The sequence below is a fragment of the Rhyacophila brunnea genome, unplaced genomic scaffold (assembly GCF_057557595.1).
Source record: "Rhyacophila brunnea isolate RB1 unplaced genomic scaffold, BYU_Rbru_1.0 scaffold_15, whole genome shotgun sequence".
NCBI classification, from domain to species: domain Eukaryota; kingdom Metazoa; phylum Arthropoda; class Insecta; order Trichoptera; family Rhyacophilidae; genus Rhyacophila; species Rhyacophila brunnea.
Window position 1 is genome coordinate 19,234,314 of NW_028232806.1, and position 25,332 is coordinate 19,259,645.

The window sequence follows — 25,332 nt, forward strand, 5'->3', positions numbered from 1 at the left end:
TTTAAATTTAAAAACTAGCTAGCACCATTTGAAAATTTTATTGTATTCTTAGTTCATTGAAAACAAATAAGTATGACTCACAAAGCTTAGTGTGCACTTATTTCGAATCTTAACAGCCTACCTCCTCCCTTCGCCACTGATATTGTAGGTGCATATTATTTAGTAGAATTAATCTCGATATTTCAAAAGGTTCCAAAGTTATAAGAATAGTTACAACTAAAAAACTACTTTGCTAATATTGAGGAATCGTAGGCAAGTTATAGACTACATTGTACTAATTGAGAAGGGTTTCATCTTGATATCTCAAAATATTAAATAGTTAAATAAAAAAGGCGCTTGCGTATTTGAAATAATTCATCACTAGTAAAGTAAAGTGGTCAGATAGCAGCGGTGGAGTGGGCGTGAGGTTACATCCAACCGTTGTGGATCGCGTTAACTTACTCAAATATGATACTGATATAGTGTCTAAAGGCACTGTATGAATATTCATAGAAATGGAACAGCAGAGACGCGTGTCTAGATCCATCTCTCGTCTGTCTAATATATTTGAAAAATAATAATCGATGGATAAATTATATTAAAATCAGTTCTTCTCGATATGTTTCCAGTAGCTGAAAGCATGTGGCTAGATGATCTGCTGTCTCCTGGCTGCTGATACTAGATTACCGAGTTGATAAACTTTGGTGTTGTTCAGGAGTTCTAGTTATTTTGGTGTTGAGATGCTGGCCACTAAAACAGCTATATTTTGACGTTGGTGAGCGGCAGTAGTCAATTCTGTTTTATGGATGTCAATCGTCCAATCCATGCAAAAGAGTTACTATTTCATTTTAATAAAAAAAAAACACTACATTCGCGAAAAAGAACTCGAGTTTTGGCTAAATGTAATGTAAGTAGTTGGTTGGGATTGTTAGATTAGTTTAGTCTTTCGACATGGTTGTTTTTAAAATTCGTGGCAATCAATAATCAAAAATATGTTCATAAAATGAGACTTTCTGACGTATACACTGATTTCATTTGATTTGAATGTATGTCATAAAGAATTGTCATTTATATAAAGGTGATTATTAGAAGCGACGTTCTTTTGTTTTTAAATCTCGTTTAAAGTGAGAATCGAAATAAACCATTGTGAAAATCGAATAGTTACATATTGTTATTATAAATATTTGAAAATATTCCTTATAAATTAACTCAGCTAACACTGTGGTGATTTATACTGGTATGCATAATATTATTATAATTTGTAGTTTTTCAAATTGTCTATGAAAAAGATGACGATAGGATATATTATCAAGATGATAATATTATTATCTAATCTATTGCATTTTAGTTGGCCATTAAACTAGCTTTGTAACTTAAACTTCTAATATAACAATATGATGGTTACGATGTTACTGTTTTATCAAAACAGAGTAGGGATTGCAATACCGAATGAATATATCAATACCATATTTATTATTGAATACCTACCGGTATTCGTCAAAACATATTATAGAAAAAAAGAAGAAGGTACCTATCAATAAATACATCTATTCAAATCTATTTAAAACCTTATTTTATAGCAACCTATCAACATTTATTATGTTGTCGACAGTCGACAGTCCGCACCGCATCTCCCTCTGGATGATACTGGGAGCATACGGGATCCCTCCCAAGATCATTGCCATAATCAAAAGCCTGCACGAGAATAGCGAATGCTGTGTCAGAATGAAAGAACAGACATTGTCACGAAATGGTTCGGGGGTCACGACCGGAGTCAGACAGGGTTGTGTCCTTGCACCGTTTCTCTTCATCATTCTCTTTGACTTCATACTACGGAAGTCAATACCACCCGACCGAGGCATACCTGTTACCCCCACGGTGAAGCTATGCGCCCTGGAATACGCCAATGACGCTGTCCTATTCGATAACTCAATTGAGGGCATTCAAGAGACAATCGACAGGTTGCATAACAACTCCTCTCGCGTTGGTTTGAAAATCAACGCGAAGAAAACCAACATCTGTCCTGATCCAGATTTCCCTTTGATTAGCGACGGACAAAACATCGAGGGTGTCGACAGTTTCAAGTACCTGGGGGTACACATTACGGGAGATGGCATTTTGCAGAAAGAGCTCGCTATCCGAATGGGAATAGATGGAGCAACATTCAACTCGATGCGAAATGTCTGGGACTCACGATTGTACACGATCAAAATCCGCCTATTCGACGCTTGCATTCTGACGGTGCTGCTTTACGGTAGCGAATCATGGCACCTTACGAAGTCTCAGAGCAACCGTATACTGAGCTTCGAAAACAGATGTTTGCAACGAATACTGGGTGTGCGGTTGTATGACTTTCGGAGCAACGAGGAGATAAGAGAATGCACCAAGCAGCCTCTCATCACGCTGAAAGTGAAGAGGTGACGTTGGACCTGGCTCGGCCACCTGCTGCGGATGCCAGAAGAGAACTTCAACCTGGCTTGCCTGTTCTTCAAGCCGACCGGATTCCGTGGTCCTGGAAGGCCGCTAAATACAATCTATAGAGTGTATACGGTGGAGCTACGGGATGCTGGTTTGACCTGGAACAAAGCAAGAAGACTGGAGAGCGACAAGGATTCTTGGAGGCGCCGCGTGGTGTCCATATGTTCCAGTTAAGGGGCGGATATGGCCAAAGAAGAAGAAAATGTCCCTCTGAGGCGGACGAAACCGGTTAAAAGTGGACTACGAAAACTACAAAAAGAAATTGCGTTTTATTAAATTAAAACAACAATCGAAGAAGATTATGTTGACGTTTGTTAATATGTATAGATCATACTATTTTAGATCTGCTAATTTTTACAAATTAATACTATAAGTCCGGGTACAGAAAAATCTCTCTGAAATTCAACATTTGTTGGATATAGGTACTATCAACGTTGGATCAATAGTTATAAAATAAATGGAAATATTTGCCACGAAAGTTTTCTTTTTCGAAATATGTTAATTCATTACGACAAATCTATAAGTATATTTGAGGGATTTTGTTTTAATATTATTTAATCTTTTTTTTTTTCAGTCAATATTTTTGCGTTTTGGTAGCATAAAACTTATACATCACATTTAATATACAATAACAATTAAGTAGGTAATGAAAAATAACATTAATTTCATTTTCGAAAAATATAAACGTTTATGGTTTTTTAATACCGAAAATACCAGTATATTGGATTTTTGAAACCGGTATTTAGGTATCGATAAATAATTGAATACATGTATTGCAATCCCTAAAACAGAGATGCTATCTATACTATTTATAGAGACACTACTTAATAATTAATCGCACTTTGTAGCCATAAATCAATAACTTGGAATTATACCGTTGATACTTTACAAAAAACAGGATTAAGATACAATGTGAGAATGAATAGCACCACGTGACAATTTATTTAGTTATCTATAAGTATTTATTATCTATAACTTTGCGAAGGTATAAAATACCTGCGATTTTTTTACAGAAAGTCATAATGTGTTTTGAATCTGATAATTAAAGTGATTAAAAATTAATATTGAATGCAATGATATTGAAAACTGCACTATTGAGCCTTGCTCTATTTGTTCTAGTGAATTCGTCTTCATCACAGGTTGAAGCAGGAAGTAAGTTAACCATGTCATTTGTACAGTGTGGACTAAGTTAACTATTCAGCATAGACTTAGTTAATCCAACAGACTTAGTTAATTATACAGTGTAAACAACGTGCTCCTTAACTGTTTTGCTTGCGATGCTTCAAAAGAGAGTCACGATATTAGTATTCTATACGAATATATCGAAATAAAAAACGTACAAAATAGCATCCTAATTAGTGTGAAATCTTTGATTTACGTCAATGAATAATTATTACGTTAAAAGTGTGTGTCGGTACAGTATCGGTTTAAAGTATCTACGTGGAGGTCACGGACGCTGTATATGTTTAATATATATTTGTACAGATATTGTTAAGTTAGGTGCAATGCATTTAATCAATTTTTATAAACAAACTGAAGAAACCTATAATATACATAGTTTGTATATCACAGTATTCATAGTGCGCAAAGCACTAGCTTTTCGTCCGAGGCTCCGGGTTAAATTACCGGTCAAGTCACAATAAGCCCTACATTGATTATATAATTTTCTCAAAGCCTAGGTATTTATATTGTGATTGTTTCATTTCTACTACTACACTAATCTTTCACTACACTTCTATCATGTGACTGTTGTAGTATTAAATGTAATATATATATATTATAAATAAATAATTACTTGCTTCTATTTTATGACAGGCATGGAAGACCCCAATAGAATCTAGCATGTGTGATGAGCAGCCGTGTTAACCCTTAAATACATTGCGTTGCCTTTCGGCAATAAAGAATATTATTATTTTTTAAATGAATGGAATTGTATCTGAAAATTTGCATTTCATTTTATTTGACAAAAAAGATACAAATAGTTTTTTTTTACATATAAGTAACATCATCAATTTATTATAATATAAAACATGCCCTTAGCTCGATTAGAATAGTAATTAAATTAAATATCATCAAAATAAAAATATATAATTAATAAAATAGTTTGATGCAAAAAAATGCAAGACTATACCTACTTTTAAAGCGTTAAAAATATAGCATGTAATAGAGCTGATGTGCTGCGAAAAATACAAAGAAAATTTTGAGATTGTAGAGAATATGCATCTGTGTTTGAGATTTTAGAACTTTCTGACAGAACGAGCACCTCCTGCACTTCAAAGAAAATCGTCACCAGGTGTAAAACTATGGAAAGTTTTGATTGCCGTTCGTTAATAAACGTATTGTTTTTAATTTTACAGAGAAAGTCGTTTGCTATTTCGGCAGCTGGTCTGTGTATAGGCCTGGCGCAGGAAAGTTCGATGTGGAGGATATTGACCCGCACATTTGCACCCATGTGATATATGGGTTCCTTGCCTTAAATCCTGATGGAACCATCAAGGTTTACGACCCCTGGAATGACCTGGAAGATGACTGGGGAAAAGGTAATATCTTTTTACAATATTATCATAGGTTGCAGTCACAACACTAGTCGTAACATGTAAACCGCCCAAAATAGTATTTAGTGTCAAATAAAAATACGAGCATATCCTAAATAGTTAACAGTAGTGTTACAGGTTATCTAATATGGTTATGTCATCACTCATCACTCATCAGTAGGGAATCCAATCCCGAGCCAAAATTCTGATTCCGGGATTTCGGGATTACAATTTGACAATCCCGGGATTGGCATTTTTTTCCATTGTTATTATAAAATTTTTATATTTACAAAATAACATTGATAAAATCGGTCAAAAATAAATCTAGTATAATTTATAATATTTCAGACATTTATTGTTAATAGTGTATATCTACGTTCAATCTTGGAAATACATAAGTTTAATGGAGTAAATAATATTGTAATATAAATAATAATGTGAATTTAATATGAGATTGCTGTTTCTGATAGTAAAAACTTAATGAATGGATTAGCGAGATTTAAAATAGTAAAGCAAATAATCAAGGTGTACTTATGGCCTTTCCGCTTCATAAGTCTAATTAGTCAGCCAAATATAAAACTGCCGTTAAACGTATGAGATCATGGTAGAATTACTTTGTTAACAGTGCGAAGCATTGTTTTTTTCCAATCTTCCAATCTCATTTTTATTAATTTATGTGAAAAAATAAAATGAATCGGCAACTTACACATGGGTATAAATAAAACTTCATTCAAACTCTAATGTAGTGATTTGATATTAAAAGTATTTTTTCTGTTATATTTTCGTTTTTATTTTATTTTCCATAAAAATTGATAAAAAAATTAATCCCGAAAGTTTCGGGATTATGTTTATCAATCCCGGGATTCATAGGTATCGAAAATAGCTCGGGTCCCGGGATTGGAATTCCTACTCATCAGTAATGTCAGTATGTAGGATGACGCGGCAACTTGACACTTTTGATTCATGTTATTGTTCATAGAACGTTATTTATAAATTATTGCAAGTAAAAAATTTATTAATTTTCTAGGAGCCTTCAAGAGGTTTGTTAACTTGAAGAGACAAAATCCAACTCTCAAAACTATCATCGCCATTGGAGGATGGAATGAGGGTTCTGAAAAATATTCTGTGGTAAGATAGTAATGTCATTGTTATGGCGATAACACTGATAATAATTATTATATTCAACATTTTTAATCCGAATAATCAAGTACAAAGATAAAATTAATTATTATCAATAAGTAAATTTAAAATAGTTCAAGTGTATATATTATTATTAATAGTATAAATCTAACATGGAAAAACTATTTACCCGTGTACCAATGAGCACATTACAAAACTATCTAATATTCGTACACTAAGCCGTCTTGCACTAATCGGGCATACCACGAGACGTATAAGATTAGGTATTTAGTCGTTTATGCCTAGGAATATCTCAGGAGCGTTATCGAAGACTGATGTCGCCATACACTCAAAGTGTGCTTTGATTGAGTATAGTCAATTTAAATAAAAAATGGTAATGTATAAAAAAAGCTAATAAAAATCTACCGAACAATCAAGAGAATAATATGATCATATTCAGAGTACCTATGTCATATTTTTTTAAAAGCGGCGTATATGGTGACCACGTCAGATGGCATAATAGCTTCAACAGCCGGTTGATCGACTTGAGCAAATCTTCTTTTTTGTATACATTTCAAGACATTCTGGGCCATTATGACAAACCATCAATATTCTGATAAATCTCCACAATAGGTGTATAAATCTCGTCTCAATAATTGTTGACAAATAATCAGAAATAAAACTAATTAAATTTTGAATCTCGAAAAATTATTTTTATTAAATAATTATACTTATTAGTTTACAATGTAATCTTGTTCAATACCTCTCACAAAATATCAATGTCCAGACGTCCTTGCAATGAAAACCCGGCCGAAATCGTCTAGTGGTTATCTTGTGCAATAACCTTTATAATATATGTAAAACAGACGTAAATATTATATATCGTTGTAATTCAGTATATTTCGAGATCCGAATACAATTACAAAATCATTAATGAGAATAAAATATCTATTTTAGGCGTTTCAAAGTCCGAGTGGTAGAGCCCGTTTCGTCCAGAGTACCATCACTTTCCTCCAGACGCATAGATTTGATGGCCTCGACCTCGATTGGGAGTATCCCGGGCAGAGAGGAGGAGCTCCTAATGATAAGGAAAATTTTAATTTATTGCTGAAGGAGTTGCGAAGTGAGTTTGACAAGTATGGATATCTTCTCACAGCAGCGGTTGCTGCAGCCGAGTTTTCGATGGTTCAATCGTATGATGTTCCAGTCATTTCCAAGTAAGTATATACATAGATACAAATTAATCATGGTTCAAAGATTTCATCTGAAATATCTTCATAATATCATGTATCTACTGCAACCGAATGACCTTAGGTCACCACAATAGAACGGTGGACGGTCGACGTAAGGGGGGACATGCTCAGCGTACTGTTATAAGTCAAAATGGCGTTTTTATGCTATTTTCAAAGCATGATCCTGCACATTCCTTAAACGTTGTAGATAATCTATTTACATAATTATAATTTTAAAGCCTTATTATCCTTTATATTTATTTTAAAGATTTGATGACTGCATAAAGTATTTTTATTACATAAAATAGTATTATTTTAAACCTCTCGCTCAAATGTTTTAGAATTTAGTTTAGAGTACGTCCATGTAACGTTTAAGTAATGTCCAGGATCATGCTTTGAAAATAGCATAAAAGCTCCATTTTGACGTACGCTGAGCATGTGGGCCGTCAAAGCAAAATAAATTACACTTAATAGCATGCCTACATAATACATCTATATAGAATATGCGGCGGAACAAGACGAATAGGACTCCGCACCACATTCTCTTCTCGACTAAGCCTTAATGCCGGCGCTCCATTGGCACGCATGTCAGACGATTTACAGTCTTCGGACTTTTTTTTCGCGTGGAGCACCCCAGATCTGTGGATCTGCTTTTTAATCCGCAGACCAGGCTCGTTGGATTTCAAACATGTTTGATATTTTACTCTCCCTGACTTCGTCCGTCGATCACTATGCAAATTCGATTAAAAATCTACTTAATTGTTTAAAACATTTTCATTGATTAATTTGTTAATTTACACATTAGAAAATGAGAGATTTTTCAATTATTTTTTATTTGTATTTATGAAATTCATAAAAGAAAACGTAAAACTTGTGTTGTGTTCACTGCTATATTATTTTATGCAAGCCTACATATAAATAACACAAAATTATAGGATGATCAAAAGACATTGCGATAATCGCAACTTTTGACTTTTGACAGCGATTTATTGACAACGATTTATTGTCCTCGGACTTTTGGCTCGCCAATGAAACGCTGGCATAAAGGTTCCCCATCAGTTAGTCAGTCTTGCGGACAGGAAAATAATAACATGTTTTTTTTTCTCATAAAAACGAAGGAAACTTGGCCAAACAATTGTTTAGATGATTATGATGTTCCGAAATATCACAGTGGTAACAACTACATACAGTCCATCCAATTTGGCTTATTTTAATATGTACTTTAGATACTGGGAAGTCACTTTGGAAGTCGGTAGTTAAAGAAACCCTTAAAGTAAAATGAGATATGTCAATAGGCAAGACAAATAAATATATTATTTAGATTTTTGGTAGTTGTTAATTTTCCTTTTTACCTTTTTATTCGTCACTGACTTTTAAAAGTTTTCTAAGTTTGAGTTAAACTGTTCAAAATCTTCAGCGAAAAGTCGCATAAATAAACTACTTAACACTACTCGAATGATTATTTAATTCCTAGTTATTTACAAAGATATTAAAGTAAAACTCAAATGGTTTATTACTAGTTAAAAATAACAGTTATATGTGGCGTTCGAATATTGTCAATGGTAAATCGATAGGTAATAATACTAGTTTGTATTTTACAACCGACATGTCATGATTAAGATTTCATTGATCATTTATGGATTGCTCCTTATTATGAATTTACTCATTTCAGATACCTAGATTTCATCAATGTCATGACGTACGATTTTCACGGCGCCTGGGAGAACGTCACAGGCCACAATGCCCCACTTTATGGAGCAGCTGTAGAAGAGGGAACAGATGCTGCAGGACTGAATGTTGTAAGAACTGATTTGAATCGATGTTTTATACTAAGCGGAGCCTGTGTGATTTCATAGGGTGGGAAATAGGATCAAAACAATATGCAGCTTGCCGGCCGCAGGATCTAACTCGTGACCCAGTTTCAGAGACGGCCTCTGTACCAAGTAGGGTATCATAGCTATTATTAGATATTAAATAGCGAGGAAGATGCAACTATATACGATATGCGTTTTAGAGTGATATCTCTATCAAGTCACAAGCAAAAATAGGACAGACGAATGTAATATTTTGACATTATAAACGCTCATGAAAGATTATTGCATCATTTATGAATCTGGTACAAATAAGACGAAAAATCACGATACAATTGATGGGTTTCAGCGTTAAGACACTGGAGCTTCCAAAAACCCGACATATAGGTATTAAAACATAATTAAAAAAAAATGTTATTGTTTTCACATTGTATAATATTTTATTCTGAAAACTCTTACGTATTTTCTTAATCGTAATTTTTACTACGCATGCTCAAATAATTGTAAAAAAGGATAAATAAAATATCATAACACGAAACTGCAAAATGTTATTCATTCGCTCACAAATTATAATAAATAATATTGTGTTTGACTATGTGATTATTGTTTACGTGATTAAACCACTTCTGATTTACCTACATATTATTTAGAAATAGTAAATATTTCTTTCCGTGACGTATTTTTTTGTTGCAATTGATTTCAGTATTATTATATTTAAAATAATGAAACTACCCCCTTTATCAAGATTGACGTGGTGCGACCGTTTCCTTTGCCTCTAGAGGTTTTCAATGATTTTTTTTATTATTATATTTTTCGGGCTTCAGCGCATGTATTATATACACAAGGCTACTATCGGCCACTATTGGCTTCTAAGCCATACATGAAAACTGGTCTTATTATTGTTTTGTACAAGATACATTTCAAATATTGGTGCAATGCTTTTGTATGTATCACATTCAATAGATCAAAGCGACATTTTTGTTGCCTAGCACAATTCTTCTTTTAATAATATCGATCTTTAAGCTATACCTACTGTTAATGGACTGTTAAATAAGTAGTTAAGGCCACTATCGGCCGCTATCGGCAGCTATCGAGGGTAGTTTATCATATTTATGTGTTGAGGTATTATGATTGTTACAATAAGTTAGACGTCTAAACTGTCAAAACTGTCTATCTCACTCTAAAAGTTAACACAGCCAAGAGAGGTTCTTGTAAAACATTCTTCTTCCACCCTGTCACGTCCCAACATTGGGGCATAGGGCAAGCACAAGTTGGCGCCACTTTCCTCAGTCCATCGCCAACTCTTGCGCCTCCCGCCATGTCAGACCTACAGCACGTATGTCGCTCTTGTAGCACCGTTGCAGAGTGAGGGAGGGCCGGCGACGGAACCCTTGAGGCTGTGCCACAAGGGTATGAAGTGCCGCACTCTTTGGTTGCATCCGGAATATGGGAACTCGGGTGTTTGTAACGCGGTCGTACCAATGTACCCCTAAGATTCGGCGGAGACATCGATTCTCAAAGCTCAAAAGCCGAGACTCTTGAAGCTTAGTAAGATGCCATGCCATGTTAAAACATAGCACTTATTATATCTATTATAATACCTCAATACATAACAATCAATACAATTTAAATATTACGATAAACTACCCTCGATAGCCGTCGATAGCAACCTTGTGTATACGATAGATGCTCAGGGCCCTGAGCCCGTTCGGCAACCCATGGCTATACCAGTTTCAATCATAATAGTAAATCCAGCCCTGATAATGTGCACTCTTTAAATGGTATTATTATTTTAGGAATCAAGTATTGACAATTGGATTCGTATGGGAGCTCCACCAGAGAAACTGATTATGGGTCTTGGCCTTTATGGGCGTACGTTCACGTTGACTTCTACTGATTGTATTACACCTCGCTGCCCTGTTTCTGGACCGGGAGTGGCTGGACCCTCCACAGCATCAGAGGGTATGCTGGGATACAACGAGGTTTGTATATTATTAAATTACCAAAAGTTGAGTTATCAATAAATTGTTATGGCAATAATAATTTTTACTCTGAATATTTAGATCTGCAAGAAAGAGAGTGCAGCCGGTTCAGTAAAATATTGGGACGATGAAGCCAAAGCGTCTTACCTGGTAACTGGTAACCAGTGGATTAGCTATGATGATGAAAGGTCTGCTCAATTGAAGGTAATGCATTTTATTATTCTTCAGAATATAATTTGATATGTGAAGTTTATGCGAAAGGTATTAATAGATTGATATTATGTTATAGGTTGATTTCATTAAAGAAAAAAACTTAGGAGGCGCTATGGTTTGGAGTGTTGATACTGACGATTTCTCAGGAGATTGTGGGAAAGGACGCTTTGCACTGTTGACAATTTTGAAGAATGGAATAGGAGATGGAGTAAGTTAAAAAAAAAACTATTTTTATAATTTTAGATTGAGTTTTTCTGTCTCCATTTTTTCTTTCTTTCTTTCTTTTTTTATTTTAACAACATAACAGACGACGAGTCTTAATGACATTAGTGTGGTGAAGTAGTAGCGAATTAATAGAAGTGAAACACTCACACATACCCAGGCTTTGAAAAAATCATATATTGTGACCTTATCGGGAATCAAACCCGTAGCTCCCGGATGAGCTTTTTGTTAGGTAGGTAGAGGAAAAAAATATTCATCATCATCAGAAACGCATCCAAGGGGAGGGGGTGGATTAATAGTACCAGGCTGATAAAAAGGGCAAATAATACAACTCATTCCATGGCCACCAAATTGTTATAGATATTGTGAAGGGATGAGGATGATGAGGTAGGTAGATGGACTTCAATGAATCGAAGGTGGATGCGTGTTTGAATAATTAACAGTTTAATCCCCTCAACAATACTTGATACAATTATTACAGACAATATATTTGAATAATATTAAATTGACAAAGTTAAGTTACGCTGGCGTGTTTCTATGAGAAAAGTTAACTGAATCCGTCGATCAGAGATTCGACTTGAGGTTAACAAGAATTTACGACGTGTGATATCAGATTTGTCCCGCTCTGAGCTTTTATATGAATCCATAACAAAGAGAGATCATCAGAGGTCAGGATCAATGACCGGTGACCACATGTCACTTGTTTACTGTGTGAGTTGCCTAGGTACACGCAAATCTGATAGTTCAGCACATTTCCGGATTGCTTTATATGGCAATGCAATACTTAATCAAGCATTCTTAGCTACAATGTTGCTGCGTAAGTCTTATGAATAATTACATTTTATCATGAAAGCAATGTGTTATTATGAAATTTGATGGCTGGCAAATTGCTCGTTGGTTGACTGACCTGTGGCTTGCGCCGTCAACCAGATTGTGTGAACCATGAAACACGCCTTTCTTATCAATTAGTTTACATAGTAACATACATTATTTGGTGCTTAAAATATATTATAATAATTTATATTCTATGGTGAGGTTCAATGCTAAACCCTACACAGATAACATACTCATTCCAAACGATGTGTCGACCAAAATTATTTTAAATGTACCTACTGTGCAACCGTAACCTACATAGGAGTTACATAACATATGCCCGACAAGGTTGAATCGAATCACCTCTATTATTCAATGTGTTTTCATATCAATTACAGCCAACTGATCCAGGCGGCGAAGTACCACCAGAGACTGAACTTCCTCCAACAATTGAAGAAGTCCCCATAGATGTACCACCACAAATTGAGATTCCAGGTCCACCATCACCTAATCCTAGTAAGTAGATTAAAAACATGGTTTCCAGTTTGTTTAATCATGAATATCGTTGATATTATATTATTGTTTTTTGAATTTTCAGAAAAACTTGTATGTTATTACGGAAGTTGGGCAGTGTATAGGCCTGGTGCAGGAAAATTTGATGTAGAAGACATCGATCCAAATCTTTGCACCCATTTGATTTACGCTTTCTTGGCATTGGGACCTGATGCGACAATCAAAGTTTATGACCCATGGAATGATTTGGAAGATGACTGGGGCAAAGGTAAGCATCTGTTTATTTCTAATGGATTTAAGTTTTATACTATTCCATTTGAGTCGTTTTTTGCAACCCGAGTTTCGCCTTTCGGCATCTTCAAGCACTATGTGCACTTACTAATAAGCAAATACACGATGACAACGAATATAATTAATTCTAACTTATATAATAAATTAATACAATAAAGTAGGTAAAAACTTTATCACTTACCTACCTATTAAGTCAAGGATCACAATAAAAAATAAATAACCAAGAAATTATGAATAGTTGAAGTATTTGTAAAAAACCCTTACCTTATCATTAATAATACACTTGATAAGCGTATAAATTGGCAGAACCTAATAATAAACATTAGTAATAATATAATAAATAAAAATACTACACTCAAGAGGTATAAAATCGTCCATTCTGGGAACAATGGTATGGGATAGTACAAAACTTAAATCCATTAGAATTTCAAATTCAAATTCCATCAAGTAGGTACCTTCAGTCGATAGTATTAAAATCTATTTATTTATTTAAGTTTATATTCTTCAAATAATAATTCTGTAGAGATTTAGCATAATAATAATTAGTAATTGTCAACTACATAATTAATTTTTTTCGATTCTTCAGGTGCTTTCAAGAGATTCGTAAATTTGAAGCAGAAAAATCCGAAGTTGAAGACTTTAGCTGCTATCGGTGGATGGAATGAAGGATCAGAAAAATACTCACAAGTAAGTCCATTTTTAGTTATAGAGTCTTGATGTCATAACATAGTAAGAATGTTACTCGAAAACTTCCGTTGACGATAAATCTATGCCATGAAGTCATATTACCTCTTTTCGACCGTCCCTTCATGGATGAAGATCATGACCACTATGAAAATGTAGTAATCTTCTGAGCGGCTAAGCCGGCTCTCACACCTAAACTCGCCCGTCTGCCGCACAGCCATAAATCAAACCTTCTAGGAACGTCGATCCGATGTTGCATATGAAGACCACACACATCTACCTAGCGATAGTCGTACGTAACCTCTCAAAACGTGTAGATGTTTGGATGTGGCGACCGGCGAGCCGGTATAGGAATGACCAATTCATAGGTGTGTGCATGCGTTCTGGCATCTACGACTCGCAGCCCGAAACGTATGCGATTTGTTGATAACAGCACAAGATGTTTTTTTCAAACTAAAAAGTTGCATTCGACCAATCTGCGGAGCTCCATTTGGCAACGTGTGTATTGTGAATAACGATGACGTCACATCGAAGTATTCGACACGTTGCAGACGGACGAGTTTTGATGTGCGAGCCGGCTAAGACTATTTACCCTCATGGTCTCTCAGCTGAGAGTGAAGACTGTTCCCAGTAAGCGCCAATACCTTTCCTCTGCTTCGCTTACCCTGTAGGGTACCCAAATTAGCAATCTTTCTATCATTAGAAGTCATATTATATGGCCAACTTATTCATCTTAATTTACTTTGGTAACATTGAATTTTTTAAATTCCTGATGTATTAGGTTAGTTAGGTATATGAACATGACGTTTAAAAAAATACTTGGATCTAAAGACCTATGGTTTATTAGTTTTTTTACAAATTGAATACCTATTAGGTACCTAAAGAGTTTAAGGAGTTTGAAAGGTTGTTGTATCAAAAAATTGCACCAACGTCGAACTAGAACTAACTGCAGTGATATTGATTGGAAACCACAGAAGGTTCCAATTTCGATTAATATCTATCAAAAGAGAGAACACATTGATTGATTTAGCCGTTAGCTCAACTCGATCAGTCAAATCGTTGCTCACTTCTTTTAAATACCATCTGAGGTTTATTTTAACTGTAGATCGTTTTCCGAAATGTTTATTGAAATAGTTTAAAATGAAAGATAATGAATACAATACTGTTTTTTCTACTTTCAGACATTCGAAATTGCATCCAACAGGGCTCGTTTTGTCCAGAGCGCCGTTGAATTCCTCGCGAAGTTCGGATTCGACGGTCTGGATTTTGATTGGGAGTACCCCGGACAGAGAGGAGGAAAACCAACTGACAAATTTTACTTCAGCGAACTTCTTAAAGAATTGAGAGCAGAATTTGATAAGCACGGGTACCTCCTGACTGCCGCTGTGGCCGCAGCTGAGTTCTCGGCAGTTCAATCATACGAAATACCAATTCTTGGACAGTGAGTGTATTTTGGTTAATTTTCGATAACACGTTTAAACCCAAGTCTTCCCTGTGATGGCATTTTACTTAGCTTGACAGCATTTTTAGTTCATCAATTTAGGTAGCAGTTACTTGGTAAAATTCCGTTTAAAAATAATAATATAAATTATATTAAATTATACACGATGATTTGTAATATAATTTATATTTTTAATTCCGTTACGTTTCAAGTGAGTGAAATTAAGTCACCTACCAAGATTTATGGGTTTCCGATAATTTATATTTTTTATAGTATTTTTGCTCTCCTCAAAAAGTCATGTTCTTAAATTAGAACACTGTTCAACGAATATTCCCTTTTGTTTTTTTTTCATCCTTTTCATTTCGTTCTCATATCAGATCTATTAATTAGTAATTTATATCTAAATTATTACATTATAATATAAATTAATAGTTTCATAAATCTTTTTAAAGGATTAGACGTTTACTTGATGATAATTTATGAAACGAGTATATCACTAGATAAAGCTCACCATTACATACTTATTTTTTTGATACATCTTACTATGTGAATGAAATAGTAAAAAAGTATTATTAAAATTTTATACGTGGCAAATTTTCAAAAATGAAAAATATCAACTTTTTAATAATATTTATTTTGCCATGATTTCGATAATAAGTATTGTTTTCTTCGTCTTAGAGGATATCTTTGTGAAACGTGACGGTCACTAAACTCTGGTTTTTTTAAAAATAATTTAGGCACAAAACGGATTCATGGCCTCATTTCAAATTGGCCTCCCTCGTGCAATGTAAAGGATTCATAAATATATTTTGATATTTTGTTATAAAATGTAAAAATATTTTTATTTAATTTCTATTCAGGTATTTGGACTTCATAAATGTTATGACATATGATTTCCACGGAGCATGGGAAAAAGTGACTGGTCACAATGCTCCTATCTATGGATATGAAACCGACATTGGAACTAATGACGAAGGGCTCCATCTCGTGAGTATTCATCTTTCCTATTATTTCTTGATTAACAATGTCATGCTACTATTGTACCTTCTTCTCTTTCATTGTTACAATAATTCTCTTAGAAAGTTGGATACCATAGTGAGATAATATTGTACCGTCTACAGAGATTAACCCAGCCATGAGATTTTAACGTTTCTCTTTAATTATCCCTTGTAATATTACCTGTGTGATTTTACTTCCTTCTCTGACAGCCACATGATCCTAATAATATTCAAGTAGAGAATAACATGAATATTATTTTGATAATGGAATTGAATATTAAATATAAACATTTATTTCTTTGACAGGAAGCAAGTATTCAGACTTGGATTCGTTTGGGCGCACCAGCCGAAAAATTGATAATGGGTGTTGGTCTTTATGGTCGCAGTTTCACTCTGTACTCTGAAGGGTGTATAATGCCTCGCTGCCAGGTTTCGGGGGCTGGCATTGAAGGAATCTACACTAGGGAAGCCGGAATGTTAGGATATAATGAGGTAAGCTCATTGACTGTTTAATAAAATGGTTTTTTATTGTACTTTATACAAAATGTAGTATAATACAATCAGTTGATGTATGTAACAAACTATTAGAAGAGCTTGTACTAAAGTTTTATGGAAAATACGTAATTTTGAAAACACTCATGAGAAAATAGAGCTAATAAAAAAAATCTTTTTTTGTAAAAAGTAAGATACCCGGCATGAATCGAATCTTTGTCTCTTGGGTATCGCGCCCTGTGCAATGCAACTAAGCTACACCTGCCATGCTTAATTGCGACCAATTTTAACTACTGGCCTTTTTAATACCTGCTTATAAGCACTCTCCAAATTGAGTAACGGAAGGCGAAGTATTTATTATTTTAATTACTAACCGACGTCCGGGATCACTGCAATATTTTCTGTTGTAACTTACTTGAACTTGCTAATAATTTTAATTAAATATTTCTTTTATTCAACGAATAGTTCACAAGATTTTAAGAATTTACATTTTAATTATTGAAAATACATAATTTTGAAAACACTCTGTAGTTTTCGGTAGTCGTAGCATAGTGGTAATGCACAAGGCGCGATACCCAAGAGACGAAGGTTCGATTCCTGCCGGGTGACTTACTTTTTTCAAAAAAGATTTTTTCTATTGGCTATATTTTTAATGGAAAACATTAGTTTTTATTGTATTATATTAAAAAAATGTTGTATTTTAGATTTGCAAATTGGAAAAGGCATCAGGCGCTCGTAAATTTTGGGATATGGAAGCCCATGCTTCATTCATGGTTAATGAAAACCAATGGGTTGGATATGACGATGCAAGGACTGCTCAATTGAAGGTAATATTATGGTGACATTATATAAAGTTCAATATGTTAATATACTTGTATAATTATGACGTATTTATAATTCAATCGATGTCATCATACATTTTAGGTTGATTATATCAGAGCGAATAATTTGGGAGGTGCCATGGTTTGGAGTATTGAGACTGACGACTTCTTGGGAGATTGTGGAAGAGGACGTTTCCCTCTGTTGAATATCTTGAAAAGTGGAATGGCCAATATGGTAAGTCAAAATTATGTACAATTATTGATAAGTTAGTGGTAGGCAATTTACAAAGAAATATGAATTATATATCGTATAAAATTTTCATGGTTTTATTATTGTTGGCTATCTTCTTTTCTCGATGTTTCGGTCTTGTTGCAAAGGTTATTAAGACTTTTGCAACGAGCCTGAAACTTTGACAAAAGAATGAAGACAAACATATAGTGACACCCGAAAATCAAATACCTAAAATAATATGAATTATAAACCATGCAATAGATCCAGTAACTGTGATAGAAAAATGCGTAATAAGAGCATCTAAGTAACATTAAATTTCAATACGTACAGCCTCCTGTGACTACCACATCAACAACTACGACAACGGAAGCACCACCTACTGACGACCCACAACCCACTACTGAGGCCGCAGTTCCAACGACTGTAGAACCAGTACCCACTACTGAAACCCCAGTTCTTACTACTGAAGCCCCAGTTGCTACTACTGAAGCCCCAGTTCTTACTACTGAAGCCCCAGTACCTACTACTATAGCTCCAGTTCCTACAACTGAAGCCCCGGTACCTACTACTGTAGCTCCAGTTCCTACAACTGAAGCACCAGTTGTAACTACTAACACGCCACATCCAATCTGCAAACAGGTCGGATATGTAAGGGATCTTCACGACTGCAAAGTATTCTATCTCTGTAGTCTCAACAATAAGGGTGAATTCGTTTATACAAGATACGTTTGTAGTGGTGAGCTAGTGTTCGACGACGTAATCAATGTGTGTAATTATCCTGAAAATGTTATTTGCTAATAAATTATAAAATGTAAAAATAATCATTTAGCGAGTAACAAAATATAATGTATAATAATGAACAACCTTTATACACCGATATTCCAGTGGCGAGTATAGCCTTTGGAGGGAAGTAAATGATTTGTAACCGAAAAGAACAACCCTGTACAATGCATAAACTTTGACAGTAAAGTTATGGGTAGGTTACGCCATGGTAGGTACTTGTGTACGAAATTTAAGTAAAGTTTTCACATGAATGACATACGAAATAATACATATATTATTACTTTGCAATTACACATTATGCGTCAAAGTCAAACGCTTATTAACAATTAATACGATTGTATATAATAATCCAAATAAAAACATAATTGTAAAATAAATCTATTTATATTGTTATTGCCATTCGGTGGAAATTGTTGAATTTATATTTTAGATACAGAAATGGAATTAGTTGTATATCTGTTTAAATAATTACTAATAAATCAATAATTATAATTAATACAATCAATACTATAATATTTATATATTGATTTTATCGTTAATAAATAATTAATTAACGCCATTAAAATGTCTTTTTAATATTGATTTCCATCTAATACCAATCTTATTTAACACAAATTATTAAAATTTCAGTTTAATATTATATTCCTCATATAGTGGCACTAGAACTAGTTGGCAGTGGCGAAGTGTGGAGGTGGGCTGTTAAGATTCGGTGTAAACAGTGCACACTAAACTTTGTCAGTCATACGTATTTGTTTTCATTGAAGTAAGAATACAATTTGCCGATGGTGTTGGTTGCTTTTTAAAATTCAATTAAGCCCTGCCTAAACCAAATCATAATAGTTTAGGTATGCTATGGGCAATCTGACAAAAATAGTGCACACTATTTCAGGAATACTTATTTGTTTTTGTTGAATTACGAATACATATTACAAATTTAATATACCTAGTGTAAGTTAGTTTTTTTTAATTCATTAGGTCCTGACTTACCAAATCATAATCGATGAAAAATATTTTTCTGTTTATAAAATATCTAAAATTATGTATGGTTTAATGGCATAAAAAATATTCGTTTACCTATAAATATCTAACTATTATTTACTATGGATTGGATTAGCCAGGGTTTAATTAAATCAATTTCAATAGTTTACAACTGTATGGAACGTCTCGGCTTATAAAGTCATGGGTCACGGGTTAAAATGCCGGGTCTGGGAAATTTACATGTTTTTTAAATGTATGTTTGTCCCATGGCATATACCTAATAAATAGATCGAGCACTGCCTGGTACTGTCGCCTGTGTGTTGAAAATAATTTATTCCGGCCTAAGCTCGAAATAGTAAACTTAAATTTACTAATAAATAATTACAAGATAAAAAGAACTTTTTATATACAACGTTTTTAAATTTTCTGTTGAATCATATAAACTTGACTTGACTAGCTTAAACGATCAAAAAAATTGTACTTGATAGATTGAGATTATTGAAATTTCGGCCGCCTTTGTGCCTCGTTACATTGCACATAACGCCGCGGCGACCCTGTGAGTGACACTAACATCAGTTTCTAGTAAAATAAAAAAAATGTTATGAAACCTCTTTCTGAGATGGCTAAGATCAACGTAATATGGTAGAGCCAATTAAAAACATGTATTTGGATCCATACTGACGAAGTATATAGCATTATCTCAACCATTCATCTTGCAGTCACTTCTGAAAGCAGTTTGAGCTATATATTTTCTATAGAAGAGGTAGGCAACGTTTTTTCTCTATATATGACGTAATAAAACATTCAACAAGAAAAGACAATCACAGGCACATATATATATTTTTTCAACGACTAAAAACTTAAAAACAATTTTTAAACGTATGGTAAGTATCCATAACTCCCCTCTCAATGATATCTTCCCAATGATTATAAAATGTCTTTTGCTTAATTCACCGACTCCCTAAATAACTAATTAACTACCTATCCATTGTTAAGAATATTCGATTGGTGTGATTCGCAGCCCTATTCTCCGAGTTATTTCACTGCGGATCGGACTCTCACAAGTTCTTTCCCTTTATTTACACCACGTAACTATATTTTATCAATTGACGAATAAACAACATTGTAGATTAACATCCACCGAGTCTTATTACCGATATATACTTTCCACTGGACCAAGTAAAGGATACGGGGCCCGTTAGTAAGGATTTCCGTTGCCGAACACATAACAAGTATCTAAATACAGAGGACAAAATTTCTAAGAAAATATGAATTTTTATCAGAATTCATAAGATTTTATAATCATAATTAGCCGAGGTCGATACACTGCTGTATGAGGTCTTCACCTCCATAGAACATTATGGGTTCGTTGATCCAGCAGGATTTATGGTGACCACGTATAGTGGCCCTTTGGTCACAGCTGTATTATTGAATTTGTCTTACGATTGTGTACTGACATGTCTAACTGTTGCAATTCAGATTCGCGACCTCTATCATATCGTATATGTACTCTTGTCTGCATCCTTATCCATTGGTATTTTGTCATATTTTTGGGATATTCCCAATATATAACGTTCTATGCCACTTTTATTATACTCGTAGTTTTTGGCGCTGAAAACACTCATTGGTTGATAACACTCCAAATGCGCCCCTTGCCATTTTGATTTTACGAGAAATCTTTTCATACACTCCTCCGTCAATTGACATTTGATGTCCAGGATAATCGTAGTTGTTGATATGTTTGGTTTGAGTATCATTAATCAGAATTGCTTTTGGTTCACCAAACTAAAGCTGTTTATCATTACCTTTATCTTCGAGACGTTTATCTTTATCCATACTTGGCGGTATCCATTTGCAAGCTCCAGTATAGACTCCTGGAGTTCCCTTGGGTCTTTTGTAAAAATAATAATACTGTCTGTAAACTGCAGGTGACTGAGGTGTTCGCCGTTAGTAGCGATTTAATTATTTTCCCAGTCAAGTATCCTGAATATCTTCAAGAGTAGCGATGAATAGTTTAGGTGAGTTCGTGTCGCCGTGCTGGACACCATCGCTAATAGAAAATCTGCAAAATGGTTTTAGACGCTTTACGTTAGCTCAGGGGTGGGCAAACTTTTGGACCAAAGGAGCCAAATATGAGTGGTACAACGGTTAAAAAAAAATCGAGAGCCATACCTTCATATATTTTTGTAAATATGATTTATTTAAATGAATTAATTACATTTTATAATTGTTTATTTATTAAGCGAAGAAGATTTACCGAATAAAACGAACGTAAATATATGTTTTTAATGGAGATGTAAATGGAGAAAAATTTAATTTGTCAACTTTTGCAATGGGCGGATTTAAAGCAACAACAATCATACTTTTTTGCATCACCCATCACGAAGGAAAAATTGGTTTCGTAATAGTGTCATTAAATATAATATAATACCTGTACAAATCAATGATAAAAAATAAAAATTGTGAATTGGGAATTTGGCAAAAAGCCGCACGCAAATACCCAAAAAGCCGCATGTGGCTCGCAAGCCGCGGTTTGCCGACCCCTTCGTTACCTAATGCAATAGCTTATACAATTTAAGAGATACAAGAAAATCTAGCATTATTTCTGGAATATTTTTGAGAAAATATTAAATATTCACTGAATACGTACTGCCACATTGTGGATCCCTGGTCTAGTGTTTGGTATTATCATATTAACTAGATGTAGTGTGCATCATCGTATCGTTAAAAGGATTAAGCCGTAGTGAGTGAGTATGTCGAAATCCAAATAACACATACGGGCGTGTATTTATAATAGATGTATTGTCAAGCTGAATTATTCAATTTCCAATACGTATCTACATATATTTATTATGTATCCATAATATATTATACCGCCGAAGTAATGGAGATTATATCTCACTATAGAGTTTTGGTGCGCGCTGTACCAACTATCTTGTCGTAGTCTGTTTATTTGGCAAATAATGATTATTTATACATCGCCAGTGGTGTCATTCAGTGAATTTATGAGAGCCCGTTGTTGGAATATGAAGCGATTTGCGAACCAGTTGTTAACATCAACCAGTGTAAAAATTATGTCGTATTTGACATGAAATATTCAAAATATTTTTAATAGTCTGTAACCATGACAGGGATGTAATAGCACCTGTCCTGATCCAGATTTTCCTCTGATTATCGACGGACAAAACATCGAGAGCGTCGACAGCTTCAAGTACCTGGGAGTACACATTACGGGAGATGGCATTTTGCAGAAAGAGCTCGCTATCCGAATGGGAATGGCTGGAGCAACATTCAACTCGATGCGGAATGTCTAAGCTTCGAAAACAGATGTTTGCGACGAATACTGGGTGTGCGGTGGCTTTAGGAGCAACGAGGAGATAAGATACTCGTAACGCACCAAGCAACCTCACATCACGCTGAAAGTGAAGAGGCGACGTTGGACCTGGCTCGACCACGTGCTGCGGATGCCAGAAGAGAACTTCAACTTGGCTTGCCTATTCTTCAAGCCGATCGGATTTCGGCGTCCTGGAAGGCCGCTAAATACAAGCTACAGAGTGTATACGGCGGAGCTACGGGATGCTGGTTTGACCTGAAATGAAGCAAGAAGACTGGCGAGCTACAGAGACTCTTGGAGGCGTCGCGTGGTGTCCATATGCTCCAGTTAAGGGGCGGACATGGCCAAAGAAAAAGAAGAATCCATGAAGCAACGTAACGTATATACAATATAAAAGTTAGTTGTGGTGCACTCCAGCCATTTAAATTTCAATCGTACAGGTCTCTTCTTTTGCCATTGATGGATGCGCACATAACCCACCTTCTATCTTCCTCCGGCATTCTATGGACGTGAAAAATCCAGCGCAGTCTTTACATTTTCATATATTGCGTGATCTTTTCGACCCATTGAGTGTGCACAATTCGCCATTACACTGCGACCTCCAAATGTATTTTTTAACAGCCCCAAACATCTTTCTCAGGACTATTCCTTCAAATATATATTTCATAATTCTGCTGGGTGGCCGGCATTCTGATCCATGCGTTAATTATTAATATTAGGCGCAGGTTTCATAGACAGTTGTTTTGGTTTCATATTCTTCTGAAACCTTTGAATAAGTACCAATAGCGCCTATTGATAAAGTTTATCAAGATATGATCACATTTGTATTAATTGTAGAAAAAACCGTAAATGATTAAATGAAATGCAATTAAAAGCATCGCCGACAACAATAAGGTTGCTATTATCATATGTTGGTGCAATATAGAGAATCCACGTTTTCAGTAGCTGACTTCACGAACATAATATTATATTATGCCTCTTTGACAAGGTTATTTCCCTTAAAACGTATTAGATTTTATTCTAAATGTGTATGTTTTGTTCTAATAGAGATATTTTAAAGCAAGAAGTGATTTTTCAGTTACAAAGGCAATGCTCCAATTGCATTATGATGCACGTCGCGTACTGTCACGCTGTCATGGCAACAAATTTAGTCTATGGTTTTGTCATTTTGCAGAATATTTTGAACGATCACTATCTCTGTAAGTTCAATGATGGAGAGTAGGTACTAACTCTAATGTTTTATAATTTTGAATTATTAATCATTATTCATGCTGATTTCAATTAATTTTACAATTTCTACATTTGCGTAAGTTCAAATTACTTGCGATATTGAATACATAGATAATACTTTTAACAGAACCCAACGTGCAAACAATAGGTAATAGACAATATTCTGATAGAAAATACATATTGCCAATCGCTAAAAACAAAAACACGTGATTTTGACATGAGTCGAAAATATGTAGGCACGTAGAAAATGATAAAAAAAACGTTCATTGAGTCATGCTGGTGTCGATGCAGTGCGGTACGCGTGAGTTGACCTCATTATTGTTCTGGTGATTTTGGCAGATTTTTCTTACTGACAATGTTGGTTTAAATGTTCAAACATCAGTCTGATAACATTTTAAGCACTAAGAAAAACGACATTACACACTTTTCCCCCGTAGCAGCAGCTTACTGTAACGTCACGTGACAGTACGCGAGGTGCATCATAATATATTTGACGCTTAATGATCATTTTACTAAAGGTGGTCAGAATATTAAATTTAATATAGTAACACTACATACTAGAATCCTTGACAGAGAAAGTCTTTATTCGCGAGGTTTCTGCCTATCTATACTACCGGTTCTAAATTAACTGAGAATACGTTGTTAGAATTTTATAATACCACCACTACGTATGCATACTATTGTATCCAATTAATATTATAGAATCATCATTTAACAGACATATTATTGTTTTCATTGCGTAATCTTCTTTATAGAAGACGGCTTTTCAAATATAGAACACGCTCACATAAGTACATAATAATTGTAATAATATGACAGTTGAAAACAATCGAATAGAATGAAATAGTTAGGACTATTTGGAACATATTCCCGATTACAGTAGTGTAGTGGTAGTAACATTGGTATTTCATAGATAATCATAGATATTTGAACAAAAGATTCTAAGGGCTAGATTTGGAGCCACAAATGAAGATATAGTGTGGCGCGTAAGACGCAACTAGAGTTGGGTTTTGGGAATTTCCCAACGGGAATTTTCGAGAATTTTTCGAGATTTTCCATCCCAAATCTCGAGAATTGAAATTTTTAACATTTCGGGAAATCCCGGATCTCGAGAATCTTTTCTCGGGATTCGAGATTTCTTTATTATCAAAT

The 25,332-nt window shown here is 34.5% G+C and overlaps 1 protein-coding gene across 1 annotated transcript; it reads left to right on the top strand.

The window, feature by feature from the left end:
- Nucleotides 1-3,530: 3,530 nt before the first annotated feature.
- LOC147075015 (putative chitinase 10) lies at nt 3,531-19,301 on the top strand. The gene is made up of 18 exons (XM_085943287.1): nt 3,531-3,602; nt 4,817-4,997; nt 6,019-6,119; nt 7,068-7,327; nt 9,015-9,141; nt 10,950-11,135; nt 11,217-11,339; nt 11,425-11,556; nt 12,782-12,878; nt 12,928-13,164; nt 13,774-13,874; nt 15,053-15,312; nt 16,173-16,299; nt 16,617-16,802; nt 17,507-17,629; nt 17,727-17,858; nt 18,186-18,413; nt 19,293-19,301. The coding sequence occupies exons 1-18, from the start codon at nt 3,531-3,533 to the stop codon at nt 19,299-19,301; spliced, it is 2,682 nt and encodes an 893-aa protein (XP_085799413.1).
- The last annotated feature ends 6,031 nt before the right edge of the window (nt 19,302-25,332 follow it).

Bases quoted from the DNA above. Each gene is read 5' to 3' on its own strand.
- LOC147075015 (XM_085943287.1), top strand. From the start codon at position 3,531: ATGATATTGAAAACTGCACTATTGAGCCTTGCTCTATTTGTTCTAGTG. The intron at 3,603-4,816 runs GCAGGAAGTAAG...AATTTTACAGAG, and splicing joins CGTCTTCATCACAGGTTGAA to AAAGTCGTTTGCTATTTCGG. The intron at 16,300-16,616 runs GTGAGTATTCAT...TTTCTTTGACAG, and splicing joins ATGACGAAGGGCTCCATCTC to GAAGCAAGTATTCAGACTTG.